This window comes from Tursiops truncatus, chromosome 11, assembly GCF_011762595.2.
Source record: "Tursiops truncatus isolate mTurTru1 chromosome 11, mTurTru1.mat.Y, whole genome shotgun sequence".
In the NCBI taxonomy this organism is placed as follows: Eukaryota; Metazoa; Chordata; class Mammalia; order Artiodactyla; family Delphinidae; genus Tursiops; species Tursiops truncatus.
The window spans coordinates 537728-562465 of NC_047044.1; the positions used below are offsets into that span (position 1 = coordinate 537728).

At 62.7% G+C, this 24738-nt stretch overlaps 2 protein-coding genes across 2 annotated transcripts in view; both read right to left on the reverse strand.

Annotated features, from left to right (window-relative positions):
• Window positions 1-1434: 1434 nt before the first annotated feature.
• Window positions 1435-10677, reverse strand: PANX2 (pannexin 2). The gene is made up of 3 exons (XM_033865794.1): window positions 10452-10677; window positions 3010-4440; window positions 1435-2655 (listed from the first exon to the last, which is right to left on the reverse strand). Exons 1-3 carry the CDS (start codon window positions 10675-10677, stop codon window positions 2333-2335), a joined length of 1980 nt encoding a protein of 659 aa, XP_033721685.1. The 3' UTR covers window positions 1435-2332.
• A 4904-nt stretch (window positions 10678-15581) lies between these two features.
• The window catches only part of MOV10L1 (Mov10 like RNA helicase 1), a 44546-nt gene continuing 35389 nt past the window's right edge, over window positions 15582-24738 (reverse strand). Inside the window, exons 15-26 of the mRNA XM_073788028.1 lie at window positions 24611-24708; window positions 24104-24212; window positions 23650-23819; window positions 23007-23153; window positions 22419-22540; window positions 22142-22241; window positions 21871-22035; window positions 20362-20535; window positions 17822-17971; window positions 16958-17065; window positions 16266-16403; window positions 15582-16174 (exon numbers count right to left, since the gene is read on the reverse strand). Coding sequence (XP_073644129.1) covers window positions 16079-16174; window positions 16266-16403; window positions 16958-17065; window positions 17822-17971; window positions 20362-20535; window positions 21871-22035; window positions 22142-22241; window positions 22419-22540; window positions 23007-23153; window positions 23650-23819; window positions 24104-24212; window positions 24611-24708 — 1577 coding nt within the window. The 3' untranslated portion in view covers window positions 15582-16078. The remainder of the gene's footprint in view (window positions 16175-16265; window positions 16404-16957; window positions 17066-17821; window positions 17972-20361; window positions 20536-21870; window positions 22036-22141; window positions 22242-22418; window positions 22541-23006; window positions 23154-23649; window positions 23820-24103; window positions 24213-24610; window positions 24709-24738) is intronic.

The window sequence follows — 24738 nt, forward strand, 5'->3', positions numbered from 1 at the left end:
TGCCCCAATCATCTGGGCCAGGCACCGACGACTAGGGGCAGCCCCTCCGCCCTGAGCGCACCGAGATTATTCACGCTGGCCGGTCCTGAGCCTGCTCACCCTGCCTCACATCTCTCCCTGCGGAAACCCAGTGAAGGCTCCTGCCCACGTGTCCCCTCTCCCTGCCTCCTGACCGGCCCTGGGGCCCCCTCCTCTTGGGACCTGTGATAAACTGTCTTTGCAGTGGCAGTCGTCTCCTGATCTCTTGGCTTCACCATGCCTGAGTGATGATAAAAACCTACATCTAAAACCCAAGTTGGGGGACTTCCCTGGTGGCGCAGTGGTTCAGAATCCGCCTGCCAGTGCAGGGGACACGGGTTCAAGCCCTGGTCCGGGAAGATCCCACATGCCGCGGAGCAGCTAAGCCTGTGCACCACAACTACTGAGCCTGTGCTCTATAGAGCCCGCATGCCACAACTACTGAGCCCGCGCGCCCAGAGCCCGTGCTCCGCAACAAGAGAAGCCACTGCAACGAGAAGCCCGCGCACCGCAACCAGAGGAAGCCCACACGCAGCCGAAAAGAAATAAATTTATGAAAAACAAAAACAGAAACACCCAAGTTGGGACGCAGCCCTGGATGACGGATCGGCTGCACTCCCGGGAAGCCCAGCCTGCCCAGCTCAGGGCTGCTCCACGGAGGGGCCTGCGGAGGGGCTTCGAGGAGGCCAGACCAGTCAGGCCTCCACATGGTGCAGCAGGTGGTCCCACCCCGGTCTCGCCTGAGCCCCCTTGTGATTGAGGCCCGCAGCCCACCTGGTCTAGCCCCCAGGGGTTTCTGGCCCAGCTGCCCCAGCTACCTGCCTCCAAGGAGCCTCTCTTCAGACCCTCGGGGTCTCCTGCTGTGGCCTGTGGGGTGTGTGACTCCCTGGTGCACGCCCGGGGCCAGCCTCAGCCCCACCTGCATCTGGGCCTGGTGAGGAAAGCACCCCCGCGCCTGCGATCCCCATGACATGAACACCTCCAGAGCACATCAGGGGCACCCCTTCCAGGAAGCCCTCCTGAGTCCTGCCAGTTCTTGCTATTCCCCCCAAGTGCACCTGGCAGCCCCTGCCCTCAAGCGTCTGATGGGGGGGCCGGCTTCCTGGGAGGGCGCACTCCATCTCCACTGAGTCTGTGTGAATCACCCCGTGGCCCAGCATGCACGCACGTTAGCTGGAGACCACGGTGTGTCAGCCGCACGAGGACTGTGTGTTCTCGTTCAGCTGTGGATGCAGCAGGGCCCCCAGGCGACCTGGAGGGCATCGGGGCGCCTCCCACGGCCCTGCTGCCCCCCCCCCCCGCCCCCAGCACCTCCACCCCGTGCAGGTTGGGTGGAGGCCCCGGACACAGGAGGCCTCAGTTGGACCACAGGCCTCCGGCAGGATGGACCACTCAGGACTCAGGGGTATCAGAATAATCTTTATTGATATGCTCGGTGCTACCTTGTTAATACTGTCACGTTGTCGCCGTGGCTGAGGTAATAGGGATGGCCCCGCCCAGCGCCGGCCCTGGGCTCCCACGGAAGCGTCGTGGACCCTCGGGCGGGGGGGGGTGCTGATGGCCTTGGAGGGACGTGGTTATTGCGTTGGATTCCTGCCCTCGCTGGCATGCTGGCGCCCTCGCCCAGCTTCACCCGTGCGCACTCACGCACACACTCGCACGCTTACCGCTAACGCACACACCCACTGGCACGCTGGCGCCCTCGCTCTCTCTTCTGCACGCTCCCACACTCACACACACGACATCCTTTGTTTTGAATGCGTCTGAAGCCTCCTGGTAATAAATATACTCGCTAGTTACAGTAATCATAGTAAAATAAAGTACAGGTTTGTCGGGATACGAGGAGAAAGTGCACGTTGACCTTTGACTGGAGGGGGGCCCCTCCCACCGAGGGCTCCCGGTCCCTGCAGGGGGCAGCCCTGACGTGCCACCACCCCCAGCTCCCTCCTGAGTTGTCCTGCCACTGCCCGGCCCCTCATGGGCCAGCGTCCCAGGCCTAAGACAAAATCAACTAAAAAAATAAATTCTTCATTTCACAGCCGAGCGCCTGATGCAGGGGGCGGGGGGTGGCTCTGGGCCTTTCTGGCCACGGGCTCGACGGGGGTCGCGGCCAGCCCCTGGCCCAGCCAGCGCCCCGACGGTGCCATCTGAGGGGCCGGGGAGGCGAGGTGCTGAGCCCCGTGGCATGCGCACAGGAGGCCAGGGTGTGGGCGGTGCCGGGCGAAGCAGAGGCCGCGTCCACGGGGGCGCTGGGGGCAGTGGCGCACTGCGGTCATGCAGGGGGGCCTGCGACGGCCTGGGCAGCCCTGTCCCCTCAGAACTCCACAGCACTCACTGCTGTCCTTGTCTCCTCAAAGGTGGCAATGAGGATCTGCTGTGGGGGAGGGATGGTGAGGAGGCTGCCCACATCCGGGGGCGCTCGGGGGGCCACGTCCTCCTCCTCCCGTGCCTCATACAGGGTGCTGATATGCAGCAGCGGGCGGGTGGCGTTGCGGCTCAGGACGGCGAGGGGGTCAGGCTTGCCCAGGCTGGCTGGCGACAGAGGGGCCGTGGCGGGGGCGGCGGAGGGCGAGCAGATGTGAAACGGGCCCCCTGAGGGCAGCGCGGCCCGGGCTGGCTCTGCGGGGAGCGGTGCATCTGCAAACAGCCCAGAGCACAGAGCCTCTGCAGGCCCCTCTCCCCACCCGCTGCCTCCCCCCTCCTCCCGCCTGGCCCGCTCAGGCTCTGAAGCTCCCGCACACAGCGGCCGGCCTGGAGGGGCTCTGGCCGCCCCAGGAACACAGCGCCCGTTTCCAGAACCTTCTTCAGGTGCCGAGCAACCTTACCGTGTGTCCCCGCCAGCCCTTCATCCCGTGTGCTTCACAGGGCCCTCGAGTGAGGGTCCCACCTGTCGTCACCCCGGCAGCTGGCTCCCCTGCCCACCCCCTGCTTCCACCCAGCTGGTTCAGTCCTTAACCCCTTTCACACCCCTCCAGCCCTGCCCATCCCTACCTGTGGTGGGTGCCGCGGTCAGGCCCAGCCCACACTCCTCTGCCTGGGACAGGAAGCCCCCTTCCTGGCTCCGGGAGGCTGGCAGGGCGGCAGGCATGGCCTCGGCCTTGGACTTCTTGGTGCCCAGGATGTAGGGATGCACGTCCAGGGAGAAGTGGCGGGCATGCTTCTTGTCGGGGGGCGGGCCCGTGTCGCCCCCGCCACCCTTATAATGGTGCGCGGCGCGTGCGCCCGCGTCCAGCAGCGGCGCAATCAGTGTGTCGGTGGCCGTCTTGCGGCGCACGGGCTTGGGCTTCTCGGCCTTGCTGTTCTCCACGCGCATGATGGCCAGAGGCTCCTTGAAGGGCTGGGGCAGCGGGTTGCTGGTGGGGATCCACTTCATCTTCTTGCGGGGCCGCTTGACCACGGGCGGCTCAGCGGCGCCCTCGGGCTCGGCGGGGTTGGCGCTGGGATCCACGGTCTGCACGCCCTCGTCGCGCACGGTGGGCGTGGCGTCGTGGTTGGACTGCGCAAGCGCGGCCAGCAGCTGCCGCACCACGTTGTCGTACATGAGGTCGCTCTCGTTGGTAATGAAGTCCAGCCGGTTGAGCGACTTGATGTGGTCGCGGTTCTCGTTGCAGAACATGGCCAGGATGTTGATGTCGCAGAACTGCGAGCGGCGCCACTGCCGGCGGGTCTTGATGCCCACCTTGTGCAGCTTGTCGAAGATGAAGTTGCTCTTGCGGAAGATGAAGAGGTGGATGAGGTTGACGAGGATGATGAGGTTCATGGAGCAGAGCAGCACGATGTCCACGCCCGCCACGATGCGCTGCAGCTGCACAGATGGCAGCTTGCAGGTGACACGCACGGCCGGGCCGCCACCCGGGGCCGCGCCCAGCGCGCAGGTGAACTCATTCTGCTTCTGGGTGGCGTAGTAGGTGCACAGGTAGGAGATGGGCGCCACGCTGAGCAGCAGGATGAGCAGGTGCCGCGCCAGGTAGAGTTTGGCCAGGAAGTTGCTGCGGCCGCGGCGCTCCAGGTACTTCTCGAACAGGTTCTGCTCTGGGCTCTTCTCCTTCTCCGCGTTCTCGATGATCTCACGCCGCTCGCGCTCCGTGATGCCGGGCCCCTTGGATTGGATCTGCTTCTCGATCTTGGGCGCGCGGCCCTCGGCAGCCCTGTGGTAGCAGTTGTCGATCTCCTGCAGCAGGAAGTTGAGCTCGGAGGTGAGGCGCGTGGACGCCAGGAACTCCCAGCCCAGCGCGGGCACGTACATGATGGCCGCGAAGGCCAGCAGCGAGTAGGGCAGCAGCTTGTGCTCAAACAGCGACGGCCACAGGCTGGCGTCCACGCCGGGCAGCGCGTCCCGCAGCTCCGTCCAGCAGTAGCCGCGGGCGTACAGCGCCTGGTCGCGGGTGAAGTTGTGCGGCGTGTAGCAGTAAATGGGCTCCTCTGGGGGCAGAGAGGAGAGGGGGCTGGGGGCGAGCCGGGCATCGGACCCCTCCCGCCTGCCCCGCGCTGAGCCCCCTTCCGCACATCTCAGCGTGGTGGCGTGGGTCTCCCCCCGGGTACCCTGCCCCCCACGTACTGCAGTCAGCTGTGGCACAGACAGAGGTGGGTTGGAGGTGGAGGGTACGGCCGTGCCCACCCCGCCCTGGGGGGCCGACCTGCACTTGGAACCTCAGGCCCCCCTTCGAGTGCCATAACGTCCCCATGTGCACACAGGGACGAGTCCTGGAGAGGGCGGCACAGGCCACACCACTCAGCTGGGGCTTCTCTTCCAGTGGCACAGCTGGACCAGCCCCCAGCCTGGCACTGCCACGGGCTCCATCTTGAGAAGGGCAGGTGTCTTGGCCGGGTCCTACCTACCCAGAGCCGGTTACGGTGGCACATCTAAGGAACAGCAAAAGTGGCCCTGCCTGCTCTTGAGAGTTGAGGAGTGTCCCCCCAAGACCCACTGTCCTGGGGAAGGGCAGGCCTGGGGTCCCCGGACACTGGGTGGGCAGGGGCAGCCACCCCGGGGATCCGACAGGAAGGATTCACCACCCAGCCCACAATGTCACGCAGGAAAAACGGTCGTCACTGAGCTGTCTGCCCCCAGGTAAGGACAGGTGCCAACCAACAGCGGAGAACGTGGGACGCTGTCCCTGCCCCCCCCCCCCCCCCCCCCCCCCCGCCCTCCAGCTGGGCCTCCCGTTCAATGCTTCTCAGAGGGAAGAGCTTGGCCGGCTCGGAGCCGTGCTCAGGGCAGGCGTCACCGTTCACGGCCCCTGAAGGCGGGGCCACTCGGCTGTCAGGCCAGGCTCCAGTCCTTGTCACCACAGGCTGGGCACATATGCCCTCTTGCAAGTGGCAGAGCCCGGGCGCCCGCCCAGAGCGCAGCGTCCCCCTGACAGGAGGTCACTGCCCCCAGCCCGACCACAGCTAGCATACATGCCAGCCCGCCCTAGCCTGGACCCTCCCTCGCGCCCTGAAGAACGGCCCCCAGGGCGGGTCCGCCGAGTCTCCCTCCGCTCCAGCTTACGGCCCTCACCCCACGAGGCTTGAGACCAGGAAGCAGCGGGGACCAACGCACCTGTCTGTCTGTCTGTCTGTGCAGGCCCCTCCCAAGGCCTGCCCCACGTTAAGGCCGGCCTTTGAGGTCACTGCTGGTGCCTCGCAGGGGCCGAGGGGGCCAGCTACACATCTGGGCACGGAGACCCCGCAAGTGTCTTCGGTCCCAGTGCACGGAGGTCACCTGGCCTCTTACATACGCAGAGCCCCAGCCATTGCCACCAGCGTGGCAGCCCCGCACCATCCTGAGGGTTGAGGGGGGCTTGAGGTGGGCCTCAGGGTCACCGGAGTGGGGCCCACAGCTCGTTCCAGGTGGTGTGGTCCAACGGCCACGGCAGCAGGACCTGGGGCTCCACGTGGCAGGCACTGGGGAGTCACGGAGGGCTGGGGGCAGGAGTGACGGGCGGTGAGCTCTGCTCGGCTGTGGTGGCGAGGCCAGGGGCTCCGTGAGGAGGCTGTGCCGTGGGCGCACGAGGGACGGGCTTGGCCGAGGATGGCGCTGGGTCAGGAAACGCTGGCACCCACAGCCCGAGGCCCCTGACGAGGACACGGGTTTGGGGCCTAGCGGTGAGTTGGGCTCAGAGAACGTGGAAAAGGCACAGGATCCCCCCTCGTGGTTGAGAAGACAGCATTTTATTCACTTGCTTTTTGTCCTCACAGCCAACTCCAGGCCACGGAAGGGCAGACGCTCTTCTCTGGGGGAAAAGGATGGCGGGGAGAGGTCCCTGGGACCCCCAGGGCCCTGGTCCAGGCCCCAGGGGAACTGGGAGGGTGCCGCGGCTCTGGGGCACGGAGGGGGCCTGTCCTCTGGCCGTGAGTGCTGCAGGCACAGGGGAGCTGGGTCACCCGTGGATGGAAGCAGGGCCCCCATGGGTCCCCACATCCTCTCCCGTCTGCCACCGCCCCCTGGCTGCTGGGAGGGGAGGAGGGATGAGCCCTGGCTCAGGAGAGGTCCAGCTCCAGGGCCTCTCGGGCTCTACACCGGGGTCTCTGTCTTTCCCTGACCTGCGAAGCAGGTCCAACAGCCTAGCAGAGACCGGATGTGTCATGCCGGTGCCTCAGGACACACGTGTGCAGTGACCCTGGCCTGGAAGAGCTGTGGCCGCATGTCCTGACTTGAGCTGCAGGGGCCTGGGTGCTGGGCCGGACTCTGGTTGGGGGTGAGGGCGACCGCTGAGCCAAGGGGCCTGGGCACCGGGCGCTCAAACACTGCGGTGCCAGCACGGGTGTCCGACGGGGACCCGCAGACCCAGCCAGCTCACCCAGGGCACCTTTCCTGAGGATGGCACTGTGTGGACTCCGGACCCGAGCGCCCCTGGCTATGCCCCGAGAGGACACCGGGGCCAGGGCCCTCGCAGCCCCGGGTGCTCCCAGAGACCCCGTCGTGGAGCGCGCGGGGCCGACTGCGGTGCCGTGGAGAACATTGAGCCAGAGCAGCAGCCAGGGCTTGCGAGGCGCTTCGGGGAAGGAGCCGCGTGTGCGATTCCGAATTCGCTTGCAATCCCGGGGCTGCTCCCGGTCCCCAGGCCAAGCCCAGCCCTCGACAGCGTCCCCTCCCAGCGCGAGCGCCCCAGTTCCTTTGGAGACCCTGCCTGACTGAGGGTAGAAGAGGCACACCCGTTACAGGCATCTCGGAGATGTCGAGGGTTTGGTTCCAGACGCCAGCGCTAAAGCAAAGATCACAACGAAGCAAGTCACACAAATTCTTTTCTCCCCCAGCGCGTATGAAAGCACTGGTTATACTCCACTGTGGTCTATGTCTACACGCTGCACGTATGTCTAAAAACCAACGTACGTACCTTAATTAAAAATACTTTATTGCTAAAAAATGCTATCCACCGTCCGAGCCTTCAGCGAGTCGTAATCTTTTCGCAATAGTAATATCAAAGATCACTGCTCACAGGTCACCGTAACAAATGTATTAATAAGGAAAAAGCTTGAAATATTGTGAGAATTACCAAAATATGGCGCAGAGACACGAACTGAGCAAATGCTGTTGGGAAATGGCACCAGGAGACCTGCTCGTCGCAGGGTGGTCACAAACCTTCAAATCGTGAGAAACGCAATATCTGCGAAGCACAATAAAACGAGGTCTGCCTGCGTTTGGCCAGTTTAGGAAAAAGCAGCTGTTGGTCCCCCCTTCCCAGGGCCCACATAACATCTGGAGAAGCCGGTAGCCCTTCAATGCCCCGCTCCCCCGCCATCCTCTCTGCTGGCCGCGCGCCTGGCTGACCCTCCATCCACCACCGAACGGGTCTGCACAGCGCGGGTGTCTGTGGAGCCACCGGGGCCTTCCCGCCACCTGCCACCCTCCAGCCTGGGGATGCGCACAGGCCCGGGCGTCCAGGGAGGTCCCCGCCGGGCCGGCTCCTCACCATGAGCCCAACGGCCAGCACGTGCTTGCCCACGTGTCACCAACAGGCAGACACGTCGGACCCCCGCCCCCTGCGCCAGGGCACCAGGTGAGGATCTGGGCGCTGGGTGGGCTGGTGGGGGTGAGCGCCGGGTCCCCTCGAGCTGAGCCGGGCTCCGGTGGATGGGACGTGGATCCTTCCAGCAGTGGCAGGACATACTCTGGGCTCGGAACCTGAAGATGGATGGCGACCCAGTGCTGAGGGGACGGGTCGGGTGTGCTCCTGTCTGGGGGTGGGGGATGCAGCTGGAGGGGCCTCCAGCGCCCCTTGAGGGTCAGAGCTTCTGACCTTGCTTCCTCTTGCCCCTCTTTGGTCCACTGCAGTGGTCCCCTACTGTCCTCACATCTGGAGAAGGGACCCGGGGACGATTCTGAGCTCTGGGAGGAGCACCAGGTAGACGGACCCTGATCCAGGAGAGCAGGAGAGGCAGCCGCCACTGCCCCGAACCGCGGTGGGAGCAAGGGGACTGCGCGGCCTCAGTCACTCAGCAGCGGGAGAGCTCGTGAAGCCACCGCCGCTCCCCATTTGCTCTGTGACCTGGAACAGGATTACCATGGGGCAGACCTGGGCCCCACGCGCCAGACATGCTCCACCGAGTGGATTTTGGGTCGCGGGGTGCTGGGCCGCAGGACCGGCACCCGCCTGCCCTGGCTCAGAAGGCCTGCCTCGCCCTCGCTAGGGAGGCACCGGGCCCCTCCCGACCAGCATCGGGCCCAGGAGTGCCCCAGACACACGCAGGTGGGTGTGAAAGGGCAGGCGGCACAGGGAGACCAAGGGCACCGCCAGGAGCAGAGATGAAGGACACACTCGGGGAGACCCAGCAGCCCAGCCTGGCTGGATGCAGAGGTGCTGAGGCCCCCCCACATGGGGGAAGCTGGTTCACAGCAGGATATCAAGGTGGGGGCCCTGTCACAGGAGGTCGCCTGACGGCGACTGAGTCCTCAGCCTACCCCACCGTGTGCATCTGGAGTGGGTAGGATTGTTCCCCCAAAAGATGTTCTAGCCCCAAGCCCTGGTCCCTGTGAATGTGACCTTGTTTGGAAAGAGTCTTTGCAGATGTGATCAAGTTGAGATGAGTCACGCTGGATCAAGGGGGCCCCAATCCAATGACTGGTGTCCTCATAAGAGGAGGGAAATTTGGACAGACACCCAGGAGGAGGTGTGAAAATGCAGGCAGAGATCAGGTGATGCGGCCACAATGAAGCCAAGGAGGGCGCAGGACTGCGGCGCCTCCAGCACTGGAGAGGCAAGGAGGGACTCTGCCTGGGGCTTCGGGAGCATGGCCCGCCCACACCTGGATTTTGGACTTCGGGCCTCTGCACTGTGAGCCGATAAGGCTCTAGCATTTGGAGCCACAAGTTTGTGCTAATCTGTCAAGGCTGCCCCAGGAGACACCTGTGCACAGCCTGACTTCCCCCCCAGGCTCCTGGGGAGCGTGCTGAGGCCGGGCGTGCCCCCCCCGGGGGTGGGATGAGGCAGCCTGGACAACGTCCACCCTCATGTCACAGGGACCCCTAACGGGTGAGTCCTTTGTGCAAGGAAGCCTGTCCACGTCCCTCAGGGGAGAGTCGCCCTCCGTGCCACGGGCTGATGGGCTGCGAAGGGGCCTCCCTGGACATCTGGGCCCTGAGACCGCTTGCCAGCCAGACCCTGCGTGGGGGGCCGTTTCCCGTCTCCAGCCGCCCACCCACCTGCCGCGTGTGGACCCTTGGGCCCCGGGAGCCCACTCCTCCTTCCTGCCTCACCTGGGTCACCTGTCCTTAGGAGGCCCTCAGGTGCTCCCCAAATGCACTGAATCTAATCAGGACCACGCCTGTTGGCGGCACCTTCAACCTCTCATCCCGTCCACGCTGCCGTGGTCACTGCCCTTGTCCGATTTCTTCTTCTACCTGCATCAGCCTCACAGGCGCTGGGCCTGCTGCTGAGGCCAGGAGGGTCCACTGCCCACCAGTGCCTGCTGCTCCTCCAGGCCCTGCCTGCCCTGGGGGGCCCCTGCCCAAGACCTGCCCAGGCTCCCAGTGCCCCCCCACAGCAACCGACCAGAATCTGCCCACTTCTCAGGGTCTTCATCCCACCACCCGCCCCAGAACCCTGCCCAGAGGCCGTGCTTTGGTGTCCACTGTCCCCATCACCTGTAACTTCCTTTCTTGGTCCCCACCTGGCCACTCCTCCTTCCCTCAGACCCTGCCCACTCCCCCTTCTGGTCGCCTCTCTTCCACACCAGACCCCACATCTCCTTGATGCCTGGGACCGCCGGGTCCGCCAGGTGTGAGCCCACGGAAGGTAAATTCAATACATCGGAAGAGAGGGGTCAGGAAGGCAGCCCCAGCGACCGGCGACACATGCAAGGGTGGGGGAGTGTTGAGGGTCTGCGGGGAGACCCCGGGGCACCGCCCACACGGCCGGCCCCAGTGGGGAGGCCCGCGGCGGCGGCTGGCGCAGCGAGGGTGGCCCGGGAGGGCACGCGCCCCTCCCGCCGCGCGCCTCCGGCCTCACCTGCGAAGTTCTTGGTGAAGACCAGGGTGACCAGCAGGATGGGGACCAGCACGGTGCCGATGGTGACCACGCGATCGAACGGCAGCTCCAGCTTGAGCTGCAGCAGCAGCGCGGCCAGGGCGCCCGCCTTGTCGTCCTGCGCGCCGGGCAGGATCAGCTCGCGCAGCTTCTCGCCGGCCAGCAGCGCCGTCGCCATGTCCGCGGACGGCTCCAGGAGGTGGTGCATGGGGGGCGCGGGGGACCGGGGGCGCGGGGCCCGCGGTGGGGGCGGGGGGCGCTCCGCCGCCGCCCCCCGGGGCAGGGGTCGGGCCGCCCGGGCCGGCGCGGGCTGCGGGGGGCGCAGGGGCCGCCGCCCCCGCCTCGGCTGCAGCCACGGCGCGGCCCCGGCGCTTCTTTCCGGCGGGGGCGGCGGCGGGACCCCCGCCCCGAGCGGCGGGCGGCGGCTGCGGTCCCGCCGCGGGGAGGGGGCTGTTTACCTGCGGCGACGCGCGGCGTGGCTCCGCCCCCCCGCCCCCCCCCCCCCGCACGCAGATGCGGCGCCGGTGATGACTTAGCAAAAAATATTTAAATAAAATGAATGAACAATGACTGGTTCTTCCTCTTCCTCAGGGCAGGGAGGAGGGGGAGGCCGAGTGGGGGGCTCCCCTCGCCCGAGGGTCGGCGGTGGCTGCACGCGGCGGAGCTGCGGTGGGGCCGGCCGCGTCCTGGGCCCCCGTCTTCCAGCCCCGCGTCCGGGAGCCGCCCCGCGGAGAGGGGGGGTTCCTCGTCCGCCTCCCGCACCCGCTCTCTGCTCTCTACCGAAGCCTGGCCGCCACCGTGGGCGCTGAGGCTCCCACCCACCCGGGCTGCTGCGGACGCAGACGGGGGACTGCCGCCCGCCACGCAGGGCAGCCGGCCGGCGGACGCTGCGGGGCGTCTCCTCACGGCCTGTGCACTGCAGCCGTCGCCCCGGTGCCCTCCCCCCCCCCCCACCCCGCGTCACCTCCACGCGGTCCCGCGGCCTCTCTAGCCCTGCACCTCCTCCCCATCACCCCATCCGTTTGCCTTGGTCAGTGGCATTCTCCCGGTCGGCCTGTGCCCGTATCTTCCTGACCTTTACCCCCTCCGCTCCGACACCCCCGTGCCCACCTTCAGGCACCACCCCTCTCTCACCCGCCTAGGTTCGGTCTCTGGCGCAGAGCCCAGCTGCCACCTTCATGCAGACTGCCTGCAAGACTCGCTGTATCACCTCTTATTCTTTCATAAAAGGTCCCCATCCCACTGTAATAGGATATACACGTGCTCTTTGTAAAATATTTAGCATAGCTGGAGTTTCAACTTCACTCAGTAATTCACCCGGGGCTTCCCTGGTGGCGCAGGTGCTGAGAGTCCGCCTGCCGATGCAGGGGACACGGGTTCGAGCCCCGGCCCGGGAGGGTCTATTTAGGCTGCGCCGGGTCTTAGTTGCAGCATGCACGCGGAACCCAGTTCCCTCACCAGGAATGGAGCCCGGGCTTCCTGCATTGGGAGCGCGGACTCTTAGCCACTGGACCGCCAGGGAAGTCCGGGGGTCGCTGTGCCTTTGAAGACTCACCAGTGTTTCTGAGCGACGCCCACCCGTTCTACCTGTGTACTGCTCACTGAGGGAGTCGGGCTGCTTCCATCCCCAACAACCCAGACACCTCCAGTCAGGGCTGGCCTCTCCCCTGCAGCAGCACGTTTCCGTGATCCCACATGCTGTTGGAGGCCCCCCACATTCTCCTTTTCCCTCAGGTATTCATGGCCTTTCCTTTTCCGTATGCATTTTGGAGGACGGGGAAGGTGGAAGTCTGCGCTGCCTCAGGCTGTTCCACGCGTGGACAGGGCACGTCCGTCCATTTACTTGCGTCTTCTGTGCCTCGTGTAATAGAACCATCATTTCTCTGTAGCGTCTCGTTGGTTCTTCAGGTTACTTCCAAGACACCCTGTAGTAGTTCCGCTGCAAACAGCCGCCGCTTTCTGAGGTGTATTTCAGTTGGTTAGTCTGGTTAGGAGAAAAACCGCTGGTCTCCACGTGCTCTCAGAATTGGCAAGTGGCTATGGCAGGTGGCAGAGGTGCCACTGGAGCACAGCGGGTGCGCGGCGGATGCTGGCAGGACGAGCGCACAGGACCCACAGGACAGAGGGCGCAGCTGGAGCTGGCGGCCCTGCACCCCTACCCCATTACGGCAGCCCCTCTGACGCTGTCCTCATCTCAGAGAGGGGCCTGGGTGGGGAGGTGACACCTGGACAGGGGTTCTGACCCTGCAGAGTCTCCAAGCTCCACCCTCCCTGCCGCCTGGGCATGGGTGGACAGCAGGGGCTGCTCCGGTCCTCACCCCCGGCCAGCCCAGACTGGGAGGCTACTCTCCCCAAATCCTGTCTCTGGGGCAGGATGGCATTAGGGGAGCAGCCTGCCCTTTCTCGTGCTGATCCATTGACATGTGGCTTTTGACACATGGAAGGGCTTTGCAAGGTTGAGGGACATTACTACAGTAAAACCTTCATTCTCATCTCTATTTAGGTGACGTTTTATCAGCTCGCATATCAATGAAGACGAAAAATAGGAAGAAAGCCTAACGCTTGAACCATGTCTTATCACTTGGGCGAACCCCAAGTAATGTTCGCCCTTGAAGACGGGAGGCTCAACTGACGCATTTCTAATTCTACTTCCACGTTCAGTTACGAAAATTTGCAATGTCTCTGCATCGTGTTGATTGAGTACGTACCTAACGATTCTGAGAACACAGAGGAAGTTCTTGTTCCCAGGTCTGGCCTCATGGTCTCACAGATGAGGACCAACGACCCCCTCGACGTACTGCAGGTATTTTGTCTGGGAGCAGCCGAGGGTGCTGGATGGGACAGGCCAGGGCACAACGCGGCGGAGGATCATCTCACCCCACACTTGGACAGCAGGTGGGCTGGGAGCTCTGCCCCACCGGCCCCCTCACTCTGGAGACTGGAGCCGCCGCCCTGGGGCGCCCAGACCCCTGGTGGAGGAGGTGGAGCTGGTCCACTCGAGTCTGCGGCACTTCTGCTGGCCCTTCGTTGGCCAGAGCTCTCAGCTGGCCCCGCGGGGCTGGGTGGGGCGGCGGGCCACAGCCCACCGTGTGCCCGGGAGAACAGACCCTCTGTGACGCCGTAACTTCCAACCCAGCACATTCTGCACTGGGGTGCAGTTCTGTGGGAAGGAAGAATAACATGACGATTACAGCTGTGAAAGGACAGCTTGCTGGGGTCCTTTTTAAGTGGACGAGGGCGAGCGTCAAATTGCAATGGCATTTTGAATCTGCCGGAGATGCTGAAAAGGCTGCTGGAACTGTTCTACTTTAAAATGGCAACAGTTACAACATGCTGGGCATGAGCATCTTTAAAAAATGAACAAAAAGCTTGGATAACTTACAAACGAGGGGCAGGACACACAATTTCCAAGTTTCACTTAGGGGATCTCTGTGCAGCCACACCTGCCCACGGTGCTTTTTTTTTTTTCTTCGCTGTGTGGGGTCTTCGTTGCTGCACGCAGGCTTTCTCTAGTTGCGACGAGCAGGGGCTACTCTTTGTTGCAGTGCGTGGGCTTCTCATTGTGGTGGCTTCTCTTGCTGTGGAGCACGGGCTCTAGGCACGCAGGCTTCAGGAGTCGTGGCACGTGGGCTCAGTAGTTGTGGCTCACGGGCTCTAGAGCACAGGCTCAGTAGTTGTGGCGCACGGGCTTAGCTGCTCCGCGGTGTGTGGGATCTTCCCGGACCAGGGATCGAACCAACGTCCCCTGCATTGGCAGGCGGATTCTTAACCACTGCGCCACCAGGCAAGTCCCCTGTGGCGCCTCTTACCTCTGCTTCACAAGGTCTCCATGCTGGTCTAGGTGGCTCGGCCTCCCACAGACTGACCCTTGGAGGGCAGGCACCGTGCGCTTCTGCCCACAGGCAGCAGACGTCCCTGCTTGGGCACCGGCCCCCATCCCCATCCAAAGGTCACATGGGGGCTCCTGCCTGTTCTGGCCCAGCCAGGCTGTGCAGTGCCCTCCTGCCCTTGGCACACAGGTGTGCCCCGAGTACTGCCGCCCCAGAGACACCTCTGGGTCCCTGCTGAGGTGTCCCCGGCCCGCCCAGCCCCTTACTGCCTGCAGCCCCTGCCGCTCCTGCCCTGGCACGTGGTGGTGACCAAATCCCGCTACTCGCCACGGAGGATGGAGGGTGGGACCCAGCCGCGTGTGCTCAGCCAACACTGGTTCTCCCCCCACCCCCGGAATTTCTAGGTCTCCACTGTCACCGGTTGGTGTCAGAGGCCCGGCCCCCAAGACCCTGCTCTGGAGAGGGTGGCACGGCAAAGCAGGGTGTGCTGGACTGGGACTCGGCCACGGAGAAGACCAAGGGGGGCAGAGCCAGGTGGCAAGTGGGCAGGAGGTGCAGACCGAGGGGGTTCAGTGGGACCGACTTCCACTCAGACTCTGCCAGGTGGGGCTCGAGGCTGCTCAGGGTGACCTGACAACCGTCCTGGCAGCCCATGCAGGCGGTCAAGGCCAGAACCTTCTCATGTCCTGACAAGCTACTGGCTCTGTTTCTGAACCCAGCCATTCCCCCACCAACTGACCCACAGCGGCCATTTGTGATGTGTCCGCAGTTAGGAGAGCCCAACCCCAGGCCCGGGGGCCCCTGTGGGCTCCAGGCTGAGCCACCGGGGCCTCAACTTCCCCACCTGTGAGCCAGGAGACGGCATTTCCAGTGCTCACAGCTGCCGACAAAGGGACAAGGCCCTGAGGAGCAGGGGCGGGGGCAGCCCGTCACGGGGGGTGCTAGGGTCCTGGGGTGGCCTTGGGAACCCTGGTGCGGACACTGTCTGCCCTGTCCCTCCCGCCACGCCCTCCACCTCTGCAGCACCCACGGGAAGGTCTCTGTGGCCCTGCCTGTGGCCTCCAAAGGCTCGGAAACAGGCCCCGCCCAGCTGCACCAGGATGCAGGGTGGGGAGGATGCTGACCCCCACCCCTGCCCTGCCGGCCCAGCTCTGGGCAAAGAGCCCCGGAGCCCCCAGGCTTCACACAGCTGGCGTGTGAACTGAACGTGGCTCAAGGGCCTGGAGGCCATGTGAAAGCCTGACTGCCAACCCCAATATTGGATGCGGAGGCCACGCAAGTGTCCCACTCAAGCATTTATTTCGGTGACAGCTGCAGAGACTGCCCAGGGGTGGGCACAGGCTGCGTGCGGAGCTGACAGCAGCGAGAGCAGACGTCAGACCAGGGGTCTCAGGCCTGTGGCCACGGCTGGAAACTAGGCAGGCCGCAGCCCAGATGGCGTCCCTCGGGGTGTGGAACGTGGCCTCCGGCCCCTGCTTCTCAGCAGGGGCTCTGCTGGGCAGAGAGGGGCGGCCGCACACCCGGCCATGGCAGCAGACTTGGAAATGCGGGGTCCAGTGAGCGGGGTCCCCATGACAGCTCAGGCTCACGCTCAGGGACCACCGCGGTGGGGGGGGGCTTGCAGCCCCCTCTTCCCAGGGTGGTCTTACGAGGGGCACTGAAGTTTGCTCATTAAGCTGTGAAAGGAAGGAGGCGCTGACCCCAAATGTCATCCCAGGGCCGGGTGGAGGGTGGCTGCAGCCCAGGGGCAGGGCCCGCAGGGGCAGGAGACGGCAGTGCTCACTCCTGCAGGGGCTGCAGCTCGGGCGGCAGGTTGCATCCCGTGTACACCCCATTCGTGATGCTGTACTCCAGCAAAGCCCCGAAACACGGATCCTGACGACACACAAAGGGGCGGGGCTCGCACCTGACAGCCATCCCGCTGCCCCCCTGGGCCCCTCTCCCTGAGCCCTGGGTCCCAGCTCACCCTGACAAGAACATGAGGATTTCCCACCACAATCAGCAAGGCTTTGGGTCTGGTGATTGCAACATTAAATCTTTTTGAGTCGGCCAAGAATCCCAAAAAATATCTATCATCTTCAAATATGTCTTCATTTGACCGCACCTAAGAAACCCAGAGATGGATAAAAATAGTGTTTAAAATTTTTCGGTGTGGAAATAAACTCAATATATAAAAAGCATTTAAAAACGTTCAGCGTCAGTATGACTCCATCTGTGGTCACAGAAGAGAAAGGCAATGGGTGAGGAGCAGGCCTCGCGGCGTTCCGCCTACAGCCAAGGGGGCACTCCACACGCCAAGGGGTGACCTCCGGTGCGGGGCTTGAGGCAACGCTGCTTTTCCTCCTACCTGAACTCCCCAACCTGCCAGCAGTTAACACGCACTGTCCATAAAGGGAATTTTAAAGAGAAGAACAGACTTCTGAGAGCCGAGCCAACCTTCCCGGCCCGCAGGCTCCTTGCCAATCCCACCCCTTCAACATCCCAGCCCTCCTTCTCCAACATTTAACTACTTCTTCCTGGGTTTCTGTACTTCATTTTTTTTTAAAAAGAACGCCCTACAGTTAACTGCTCAAGGTGACGGTCCAAGGCCCCTCCTGCCCCCGGGAGGCCCCGCACAGCAGCCAGCCTGGCGCAGGCCCCTGGGACGGGGGTACCTACAGTTGAGATGATGATAACCAGGTACTCTTGCCCTTGAAACTCCTCCACGGATCCAACCTTTATATCCATCAGATCAACATTTTGCAAAAGAATTCTGATTTTCTCCACCTTTGAAGGAGATGAGATCAAAGATAAAATTTCACAAATCTGACCATTTCTTTACATATTACAGCGTAAGCTGAACGTTAACCGCTGAGCCCCATGGCCTTTCAACCCCTGATCTCGGCTCATCAACTCTAAGCCGCTCACAGCACAAACACCGATCTCAGGTGGGGTGTACGGGGCCGGGGCAGCACCTCCCAGGAGCAGGGCTTTGCGTCAAGAGGCGAGGACTCCCTGTGCTGAGAGTGGGGGTGGGTCCAGAGTGCCTCCTGGGGTTGGCGGGGAGAGAGCGCCGTCCAGAGGATCCCACCCCCGGGGCCTGAGTGGTTATGACAGGAACCAGGCTGTGTGGCCACAACAGGAAAGCCAGGAGGGAGAGGACGGGGCGGGGGACGGTTCTGAAGGGGGGGCAGCTGATGAGTTGAGCAAGACTGGGGGTGTGTGAAGGTCTCCAGAGGTGCTAGTAAAGGAGATGCAACTTGAAATTGTGAGAAGGACAAAAGCTCAGCTCCCGCCAGCACAAGGGGCTGGAGGGTGCGGGCCAGAGGCGGCTCCCTCAGCCCAGGGGACGGGCCTTCTCACACGCAGTGACCGCATGCGCGCCGAGGTGAGGTCACCACGTGTCCCCAGCCCCCGCCCCCCCACCCCGTTTGGGGCACAGGCACAGCGGCTGTACAGATGCAGAGAGAGCCGTGTCCAACTTCCTTCCTCAGACCCCACAGACAGGAAGGCGCAGAGGAGCTGGCTGGGGCAGACCCACACCTGCTTCCGGTAAGGCGTGATCACGCCGATGTCGCCAGCGGACACCTGGCTGGAGATGCTTCTGGCCAGCAGGCAGCAGTAGCGCATGACCTGGACGGCCTCGGCAGGGTTGAACCACGATGGGCTTCGCCCCTCTCGAGCTTCCTCGCCCTGAGTTAGCAGGAAGACAAGAGAATGGCACGTCCATCACAAAAACGTCATTTTCTCGATAGGAGCTTGTGAAGGGTCTATGAACTAGGGAGAAGTCAGGGTGGTGACTCAGCAGAGACAGAGGAGGAGCGCTGCTCTCGTGCAGACTTGCGGTCCAGCAGGACAGACGGATGCTCAGCAGTAAGGACTCGTTCTGGATGCACAGATGCCAGGGGAGGAGGGTTGGCTGGGCGCGTCTCTGAACTGGGACCCCACCCCCTGCCAAAATGCCCGTGCGTCCTGGCAAGAGCAGACCTCGTGGCCTGGGGGAGGCGGCCGGCCGGCTGATACCTATGTGGCCACAAGTTTTTAAAAGCAGAATTTACAGGCCCTCGTTCTTGATCAGAACCTAGTACACTCAGAAGTAAAATATAGGTCACCCAAACATCCTTAACCACGTGGAAACACACTTCTTTAGAACTCCTGGGTCAAAAGGGAAAATAAAGCCTCAAGCACCTCGACAGACACGAAGACGCGCGTGGAAGGGCAGAGCTGGGGGCGTGGCCACCCGAGCCCCTGCGAGGAGCACAGGGGCCACGCGCCCGCCTCGTGGGAACTACAACAAGCAAAGGAAAGGTAAGCAAGTCAGCGAGGGGAGGAGCAGAGATAAATCTGAGACGAATGAAGCAGAAAACCGGTGAGAATAAAGTCCAAAGCTGGTTTTCCAATTAGACCAAAGGCTGCTGCCTCTCCCGTAACAGGCCAGACGGTCAGAACCTGAGGCGTGGGTGCAGCCACGCTGCCCACTCAGCCCTGCCGTCTGGGCGCAGGTTCCCGGCTCCCGGCCGCACTTCCTTTAGGACAAGACCCCAGTTGCCTTGGGCCCAGCCCCCCTTGGGCACTGCTGGGGCTCAGCTGCCCCCTCGACTGGGCCCCTCTGTGAGATGCCCTGGGCTGGGGACAGAGCAGTGAGGGAGATGGGGGTCTTTCTGGAGCTCTGGGGGAGGGGCTGGCGAGGGGAGCATACAGGTGACACCTGGAGGTCTCATTCCAGGGATGGAGTGCCCTGTGGGGGAGCGAGGGCCCTGGCAGTGCTGCAGCCTCGAAACAACGGACGACAATGCCCTTTTGCTCCGACGGTGGGAGTGGACCCCCCTGTTCCCTGCAACCCAGCCCCAGAGGCCTCACCCTCATTTTCTTCTGGGGGCCCAGAATGGAGCCAGTACACAGTCAGGCCCCAAGAAATACCCACTAAGTAAGGTAGCCTCTCTGGACGCTGTTCTTCTCACGGCGAGCACCCCGTCCCCGCAGCTCCACGGCAGGTCGCCCAGTGGCCTCGAGTCTCCATTTCCTTCTACACAACGTTTCTGCACATTTACCACTCCCTTCCACACCCAGTTTTTGTCGCGAATGAGCCTATTGTGACCCTTACGTAGTTTGCAGGAAACACATGGGTTGCTGTGGGCAGAGCTGACCTCTCCAAGGCCAGTCCCTCCACTGGGAGCGTGGGTGCTCTCGGGCGGACCTCCCCTTTTTGGCTGACTGCTCTGCTGCCCCCACCGCGTCTGCTTTGCTGCCCCTGAAACCTGGGGAAGCCTTCGAGCAGAGGCCGGGGGAGCGGCATTCCTGGAGGGGCCTCGTGCCAAGCGACCACGCTGGTCTCCCCACAGGGCCCCCTCTTCCTCCAACTCGCTCCCATCCAGAGGATGGGCACCCCAAGCCACACCTGGACACACGAGCCCACCGCTGACACAGCGGGTCAAGCTAAACGTCGAGGGGCCGAGTGCTGTCCCCGGGAAGGCAGGCTGCTGAGAGGACGGGCAGACACCACTCCAGCCCCAATTCTGCAGGAGAGTTTGGCGAGGAAGGGGCTCACGCCAAACCTGACTTCGGCTTCTAACCACCAAACTCCCAGTACAAACTCCCTGGTTTTAGTGAGCGCTACCGGGCGTCTAACACCTCCCTCTGGGGGCCCCCCACCCAGTGAGGCCCTGGAGGAGGGCAGGCTCTGTCCCCAGGATTGGTCCTCCCCCTCGATACCATCGAATCACAGGGGGAAGGGGTGGGGCGGTGGCAGGAGCTTCCTCAGGTCTGCTCACCTCCCAGCCCCCGATCGACCCTGTCAACTCCCTCAGGATGCCCCCCTTCGATGCCCACCTCGGGCCGCCCCCCTCCGGGGCCTTCTGTGCAGCCACCCGAGTGCCGAGGGGCTGGTCCTGCAGGGGCAGAGCCCCTTCCTCACTGGCTTTTCTGCCCCGGGAACAGCAGGGAGCAAGCCCACCACAAGCTCTCAGGAAATGCCGGGTTAATGATGCTGGGTTAACCACCAGATTCCACATGGTAACCAGGAGACGTGTAACCGTAGGTAGCACTGAGGGGTCGCCCTCCTGCCAAGCCCGGCCCACACTCACCCTCACTCCGTGGAAGATGAGGGGGAAGCCCTTCCTGGGTAACTTCTCCCAGCCCAGCAAGGAGGTCACCACCCTGGGGTCTGCGCAGACTTCCAGCTCTTGGTGGTAGAACAGTCTGGATGGTAGGGCCAGCAGAGCTGAGTGGGACCTGTAGTTTTTCACGAGCTTCGTCACCTGCAGGTAGGAAGCAGGGGCAGGTCCAGGGCCAAAGCTAGCACGCGCACCCGACGTGCCTCCAGGGGAAAGGTGCGTGGTCACCTCGAATCACACCCGGGCGGCCCTGCCTGTGACGCCCGCCCCCGGCACCTCCACTGGACTTGGAAGCGCTCTTGGTACCTCCACCTCGGGCGACTGGGCTCTGACAGAAAAGAACAGGAGAGAAAGTGTCCCTGTGCGGGGCTGCAGGCTGTCTGCAAGCTGCACCCTGATTCCCTGTGTCGCGACCCCGGCCGTTAGAGCAGCCCGGGGAGCTGGTCCTGGCTTGGCTGCAGTGGGAGCCGGGCCCTGGGCCCCGAGGCAGGATGGCTACCCACAGCCAGCCCCCCGAGGTGCCGGGGGACGAAGCGCCAAGACGCGGAGCAAGGACAGCTTTGTTTCCTGCCTCCAACTGGCCAGGAAGTTCACCCTAGTCTTTCCTTCTTCCTGGGGTGAGAAGGCCAGAGGCCCAGGACTCTCCTGTTGACAAACTTCAACTCAGTCACCAAGACAGGTCCAGCCTCTGAGACACTAATCTAAACCCCAAACCTGACTCAGCAGCACGGCTTCTCCCTGGGCCGGGCCGGGCCCCGCGGTACTGGCCTGGACACCTGCCCGCCGCCCCATCCGCCCTGTGCCCACGTGCCCTCCCTGTTCTCCAGGGGGAAAGGGCCCGGGGCTGACAATCTGGAATGTGGAATAGGCCCCAGGCAGTTGCCCTGACCATCTGCCCACGATCACCGTACCTGGCTTGCTGTTCAAAGTCCAGAGGGGAACCTCTCCTTGTCTCTATACTGGGGGAGCCCAGAGGATAATGTTATTGGCTCACCTCAACAGGGGACCCCATGGACACAAAGCTCCCGAGCTCCAGGGTGCTGGGGGCTCCTGCAATGCAGACCCTGAGGCCCATCCCTCTGTGTCATCAGAGGTCGGCTGAGAACCCAGGGACTGGCACATCCACCGGTACCTCGGGAGACCGCAGACACGCTGCCTTCTCTTCCAGGTAAACTTGCAGAGCTCCCTCCCGTTTCCCACAGCGACACAGACTGAAGCTCTCTTACTGAGGGGCTGGCGCTGCCTGCAAGGGCCGGCCCCCCAGAGAGCCCCTCAGCAGGCCCTGGAAGCAGTTCCTGAGTTCCTGGGACCGTGGAGTTGCTGAAAGTGCCTCAGGTGCACTTTGGGGGTGGTGGCAGAAGGAGGGTGGGCTGCTTGGGCCCTGCCCCTGGGTGTGGCTCAGGGGACACAGGGTGGTGAGCTCCCCCGTGGGCCCCTCTGCTCGAGTCCCACCAAGAAGCACGTGGGGTCCAAGCTCACCAACAAGGGGTTGTAGGCACCACAGGCTCCAAAAGCATCTTCGTCTCGCAGATACGCTGGTCGGGACATCAGTCTCTCCAGCATAGAGACGTGCAGCCCATAGGCCGTGGCAAGTCTGGACTTGATGACCGGTCCGAGCTGCATGGGGTCTCCGGCCAGGATGATCTGTGACACGAACGGGACGGCTCTCGGCATCCGTCTCATGAGCGAGTCCCCTGGTGTGTGGCGCGCAGGGGCCAAGGTTGGGGCGACTACAGCGCATGAGCCTCACCTGGCCGCTGACGTCTGAGACCAGCCCCAGGGGGATGAGGCACTCGGGCTCACTCGCCTGGCCCGCTTCGTCCACAAACACGTGCGTGAAGTGTCCGACTCTAGAGAAGGCACGTTCCCGGGGTCACTCTTGTCCATGTGTCCTGCCCAGCAAGGCCTCGCCTCGCTGCCTGGGGCTGCCTGCCCCCTGCTCCTGCCCCCACCCCCGGGTACCTCCCGACTCTCCGCGAACACACCACCTCCTCCCCACCTCTGCCCAGGAAGCCCCAAGAGCCCACCTCAACCCTATCTGGTAGAAGAGTCCCGCGCTGCTGCACGTGGTGATGACCACCCTGAAGCGAGAGGCCTTCCAGATGTCTTCCCCATCTCTGCAATACGGCCTGATGGTCTCTGTGGCGCTCTGTGGGGGCAGGCCGTCTGCCAGGTTACTGAGCATTTCTTTACACTGGACAGTCACAAAGCTGACTGGAATTCTGAATGATAAGCTCATCCTGCTGCCACTTCTTAGCTGTGACTCACTATTGATCTAAGATTGTTCTTCCTATCAAAACGTCTTGTGTTTTCCTATCAACTTAGTCCATGTTTTACAGACTCCAGAACCACGACTATAACAGTGAATCCCGCAGATCCTTCCCCAAAACAACCACCTACATTTTCTAGATTCAATCTCTTTTGTTAACCAAACTGGGAGCGTTTATAGTAAACCAACAGAACCAAAAAGCAACTGTACCTTTGGGGAAAAATAAGAGAGTAGCTTCAGCATTTAACATAGCCGGGAACGCCCAGAACGTCACTAAACCTTCAGGAAGGAAACAGTCCTCGTGCTCTGCTGTGGTGTTGGGACAAGGTCGGGGGAGGACGCTCACCTCCTTGAACCTGCAGGTGGCGTTCACACGGACCATGGCGCCCAGCCGCAGTGCCCGGCTCTCGTGCAGCCGCAGGCACACAAGGTCGGCCGCGCTGTTGGAGGGTGCGCACACCAGGATCCGACTGTCCGGCAGAGCGTGGAAGACCTTCCCCAGGACACACGGGAGGCAAAAGGGGACGGGTCAGCGGCCAGTGCCAAGCCCAGCCATGAGGGCTCCTGACGTGGACTTGCTGCATGGGCCCACGTCACCCCTCATGCGTCTGAGCCTGGCCCTGCCACTGTGTGCAGGTGGTGGAGTCCCCGTCTCCCAGACCCTAAACCTCCCGGGCCTGGGTACCCACAGGCGACCCGAGTCCCCAGCGACGCAGGACACTGAACACAATGTCCACAACTCAATTTAAATCTCAGTGGAGGCGCCAGACACTTGTGCAGTTTCGATTCTGAAGTGGAGCGACTCCTGTCTAAACGTAGGAAATGAGCTCTTAAAGTCCTATAGCCACATAACAAACTTTGTTAAATACGAAACAACTGGGGTTTTTCAAACTCTTTCCAACGTTCTGATCTATGGTTTAAACCGATGCTTCCCGATGACAGGAGCACACAGCTCTGTTTACCGCGACCCCGTCCCCACCCACCATTACCTGTAAAACAGCCTCTATGATGGTCACCGTCTTGCCAGTCCCAGGAGGCCCGAAGAGCACATAGGGGATCGGGCGGCAGTCTCCACTCAGAATCCTCCTCACCGCCAACTTCTGGTTTTCGTTCAGCAGGGGGTTGAAAAACTCCTCTCTCGCTTTCGGGGCTCCGCTGACTGCATCCAAAGGGAGAGACAGGGTCGGCGGAGGTCACGGCTGGTCCCCTCACGACCCGTCCCAGCGCCACTTGCTTCGGGATAGTCGGCTGAGAGCAAAAGCATAGGCCACTCCGCCCACTCCCCGCATCACCTGTGCAGTGTCACCAAGGTGTTAAGAGTGGTTGTTAACAGGTGGACAAGAGCAGCCCACCATCAGGAGGGTCAGAACACATGTCCCCTCGCCTGCCCGAGATCCCCCCCCCACCAAGTCCTGCAGGAGCTGGCTTGGTCCCCAGACTCACCCAGCCTGCCTGTCTCTGTGGCGAACGCCCATGGCCCTGGTGTGTCCTGGGCACCCGCTCGCTGCTCCTCTGGGGTGTGCTTAGTTTGGTCCTTCAAGGCTTTCCTATTCTAGAAAAATCATGCAGAAAAATGGCTTAAAAAGAAAGCTTTGGGACTTCCCTGGTGGCACAGTGGTTAAGAATCCGCCTGCCAATGCAGGGGACACAGGTTCAATCCCTGGTCCGGGAAGATCCCACATGCTGCGGAGCAGCTAAGCCCGTGCACCACAACTACTGAGCCTGCACTCTGGAGCCCACGTGCCACAACTACTGAGCCCGCGTGCCACAACTACTGAAGCCCGTGCACCTAGAGCCCGTGCTCCACAACAAGAGAAGCCACTGCAATGAGAAGCCCGCGCACTGCAAGGAAGAGTAGCCCCCGCTCGCTGCAACTAGAGGAAGCCCGTGTGCGGCAACGAAGACCCAGCACAGCCAAAAAAATAAAAAATAAAATAAATAAAGCAATACCTTGGAGGTGGGCTGTCCGTGGTTTTTGATGTCTTGTGCGTGTTTCCAATCCCATGTCACTTGGGGAGACTGTAAAATGATTTCTTCTGGAAACAACACTTTTAGAACAAGAAAAAGCGAGAAGGTAG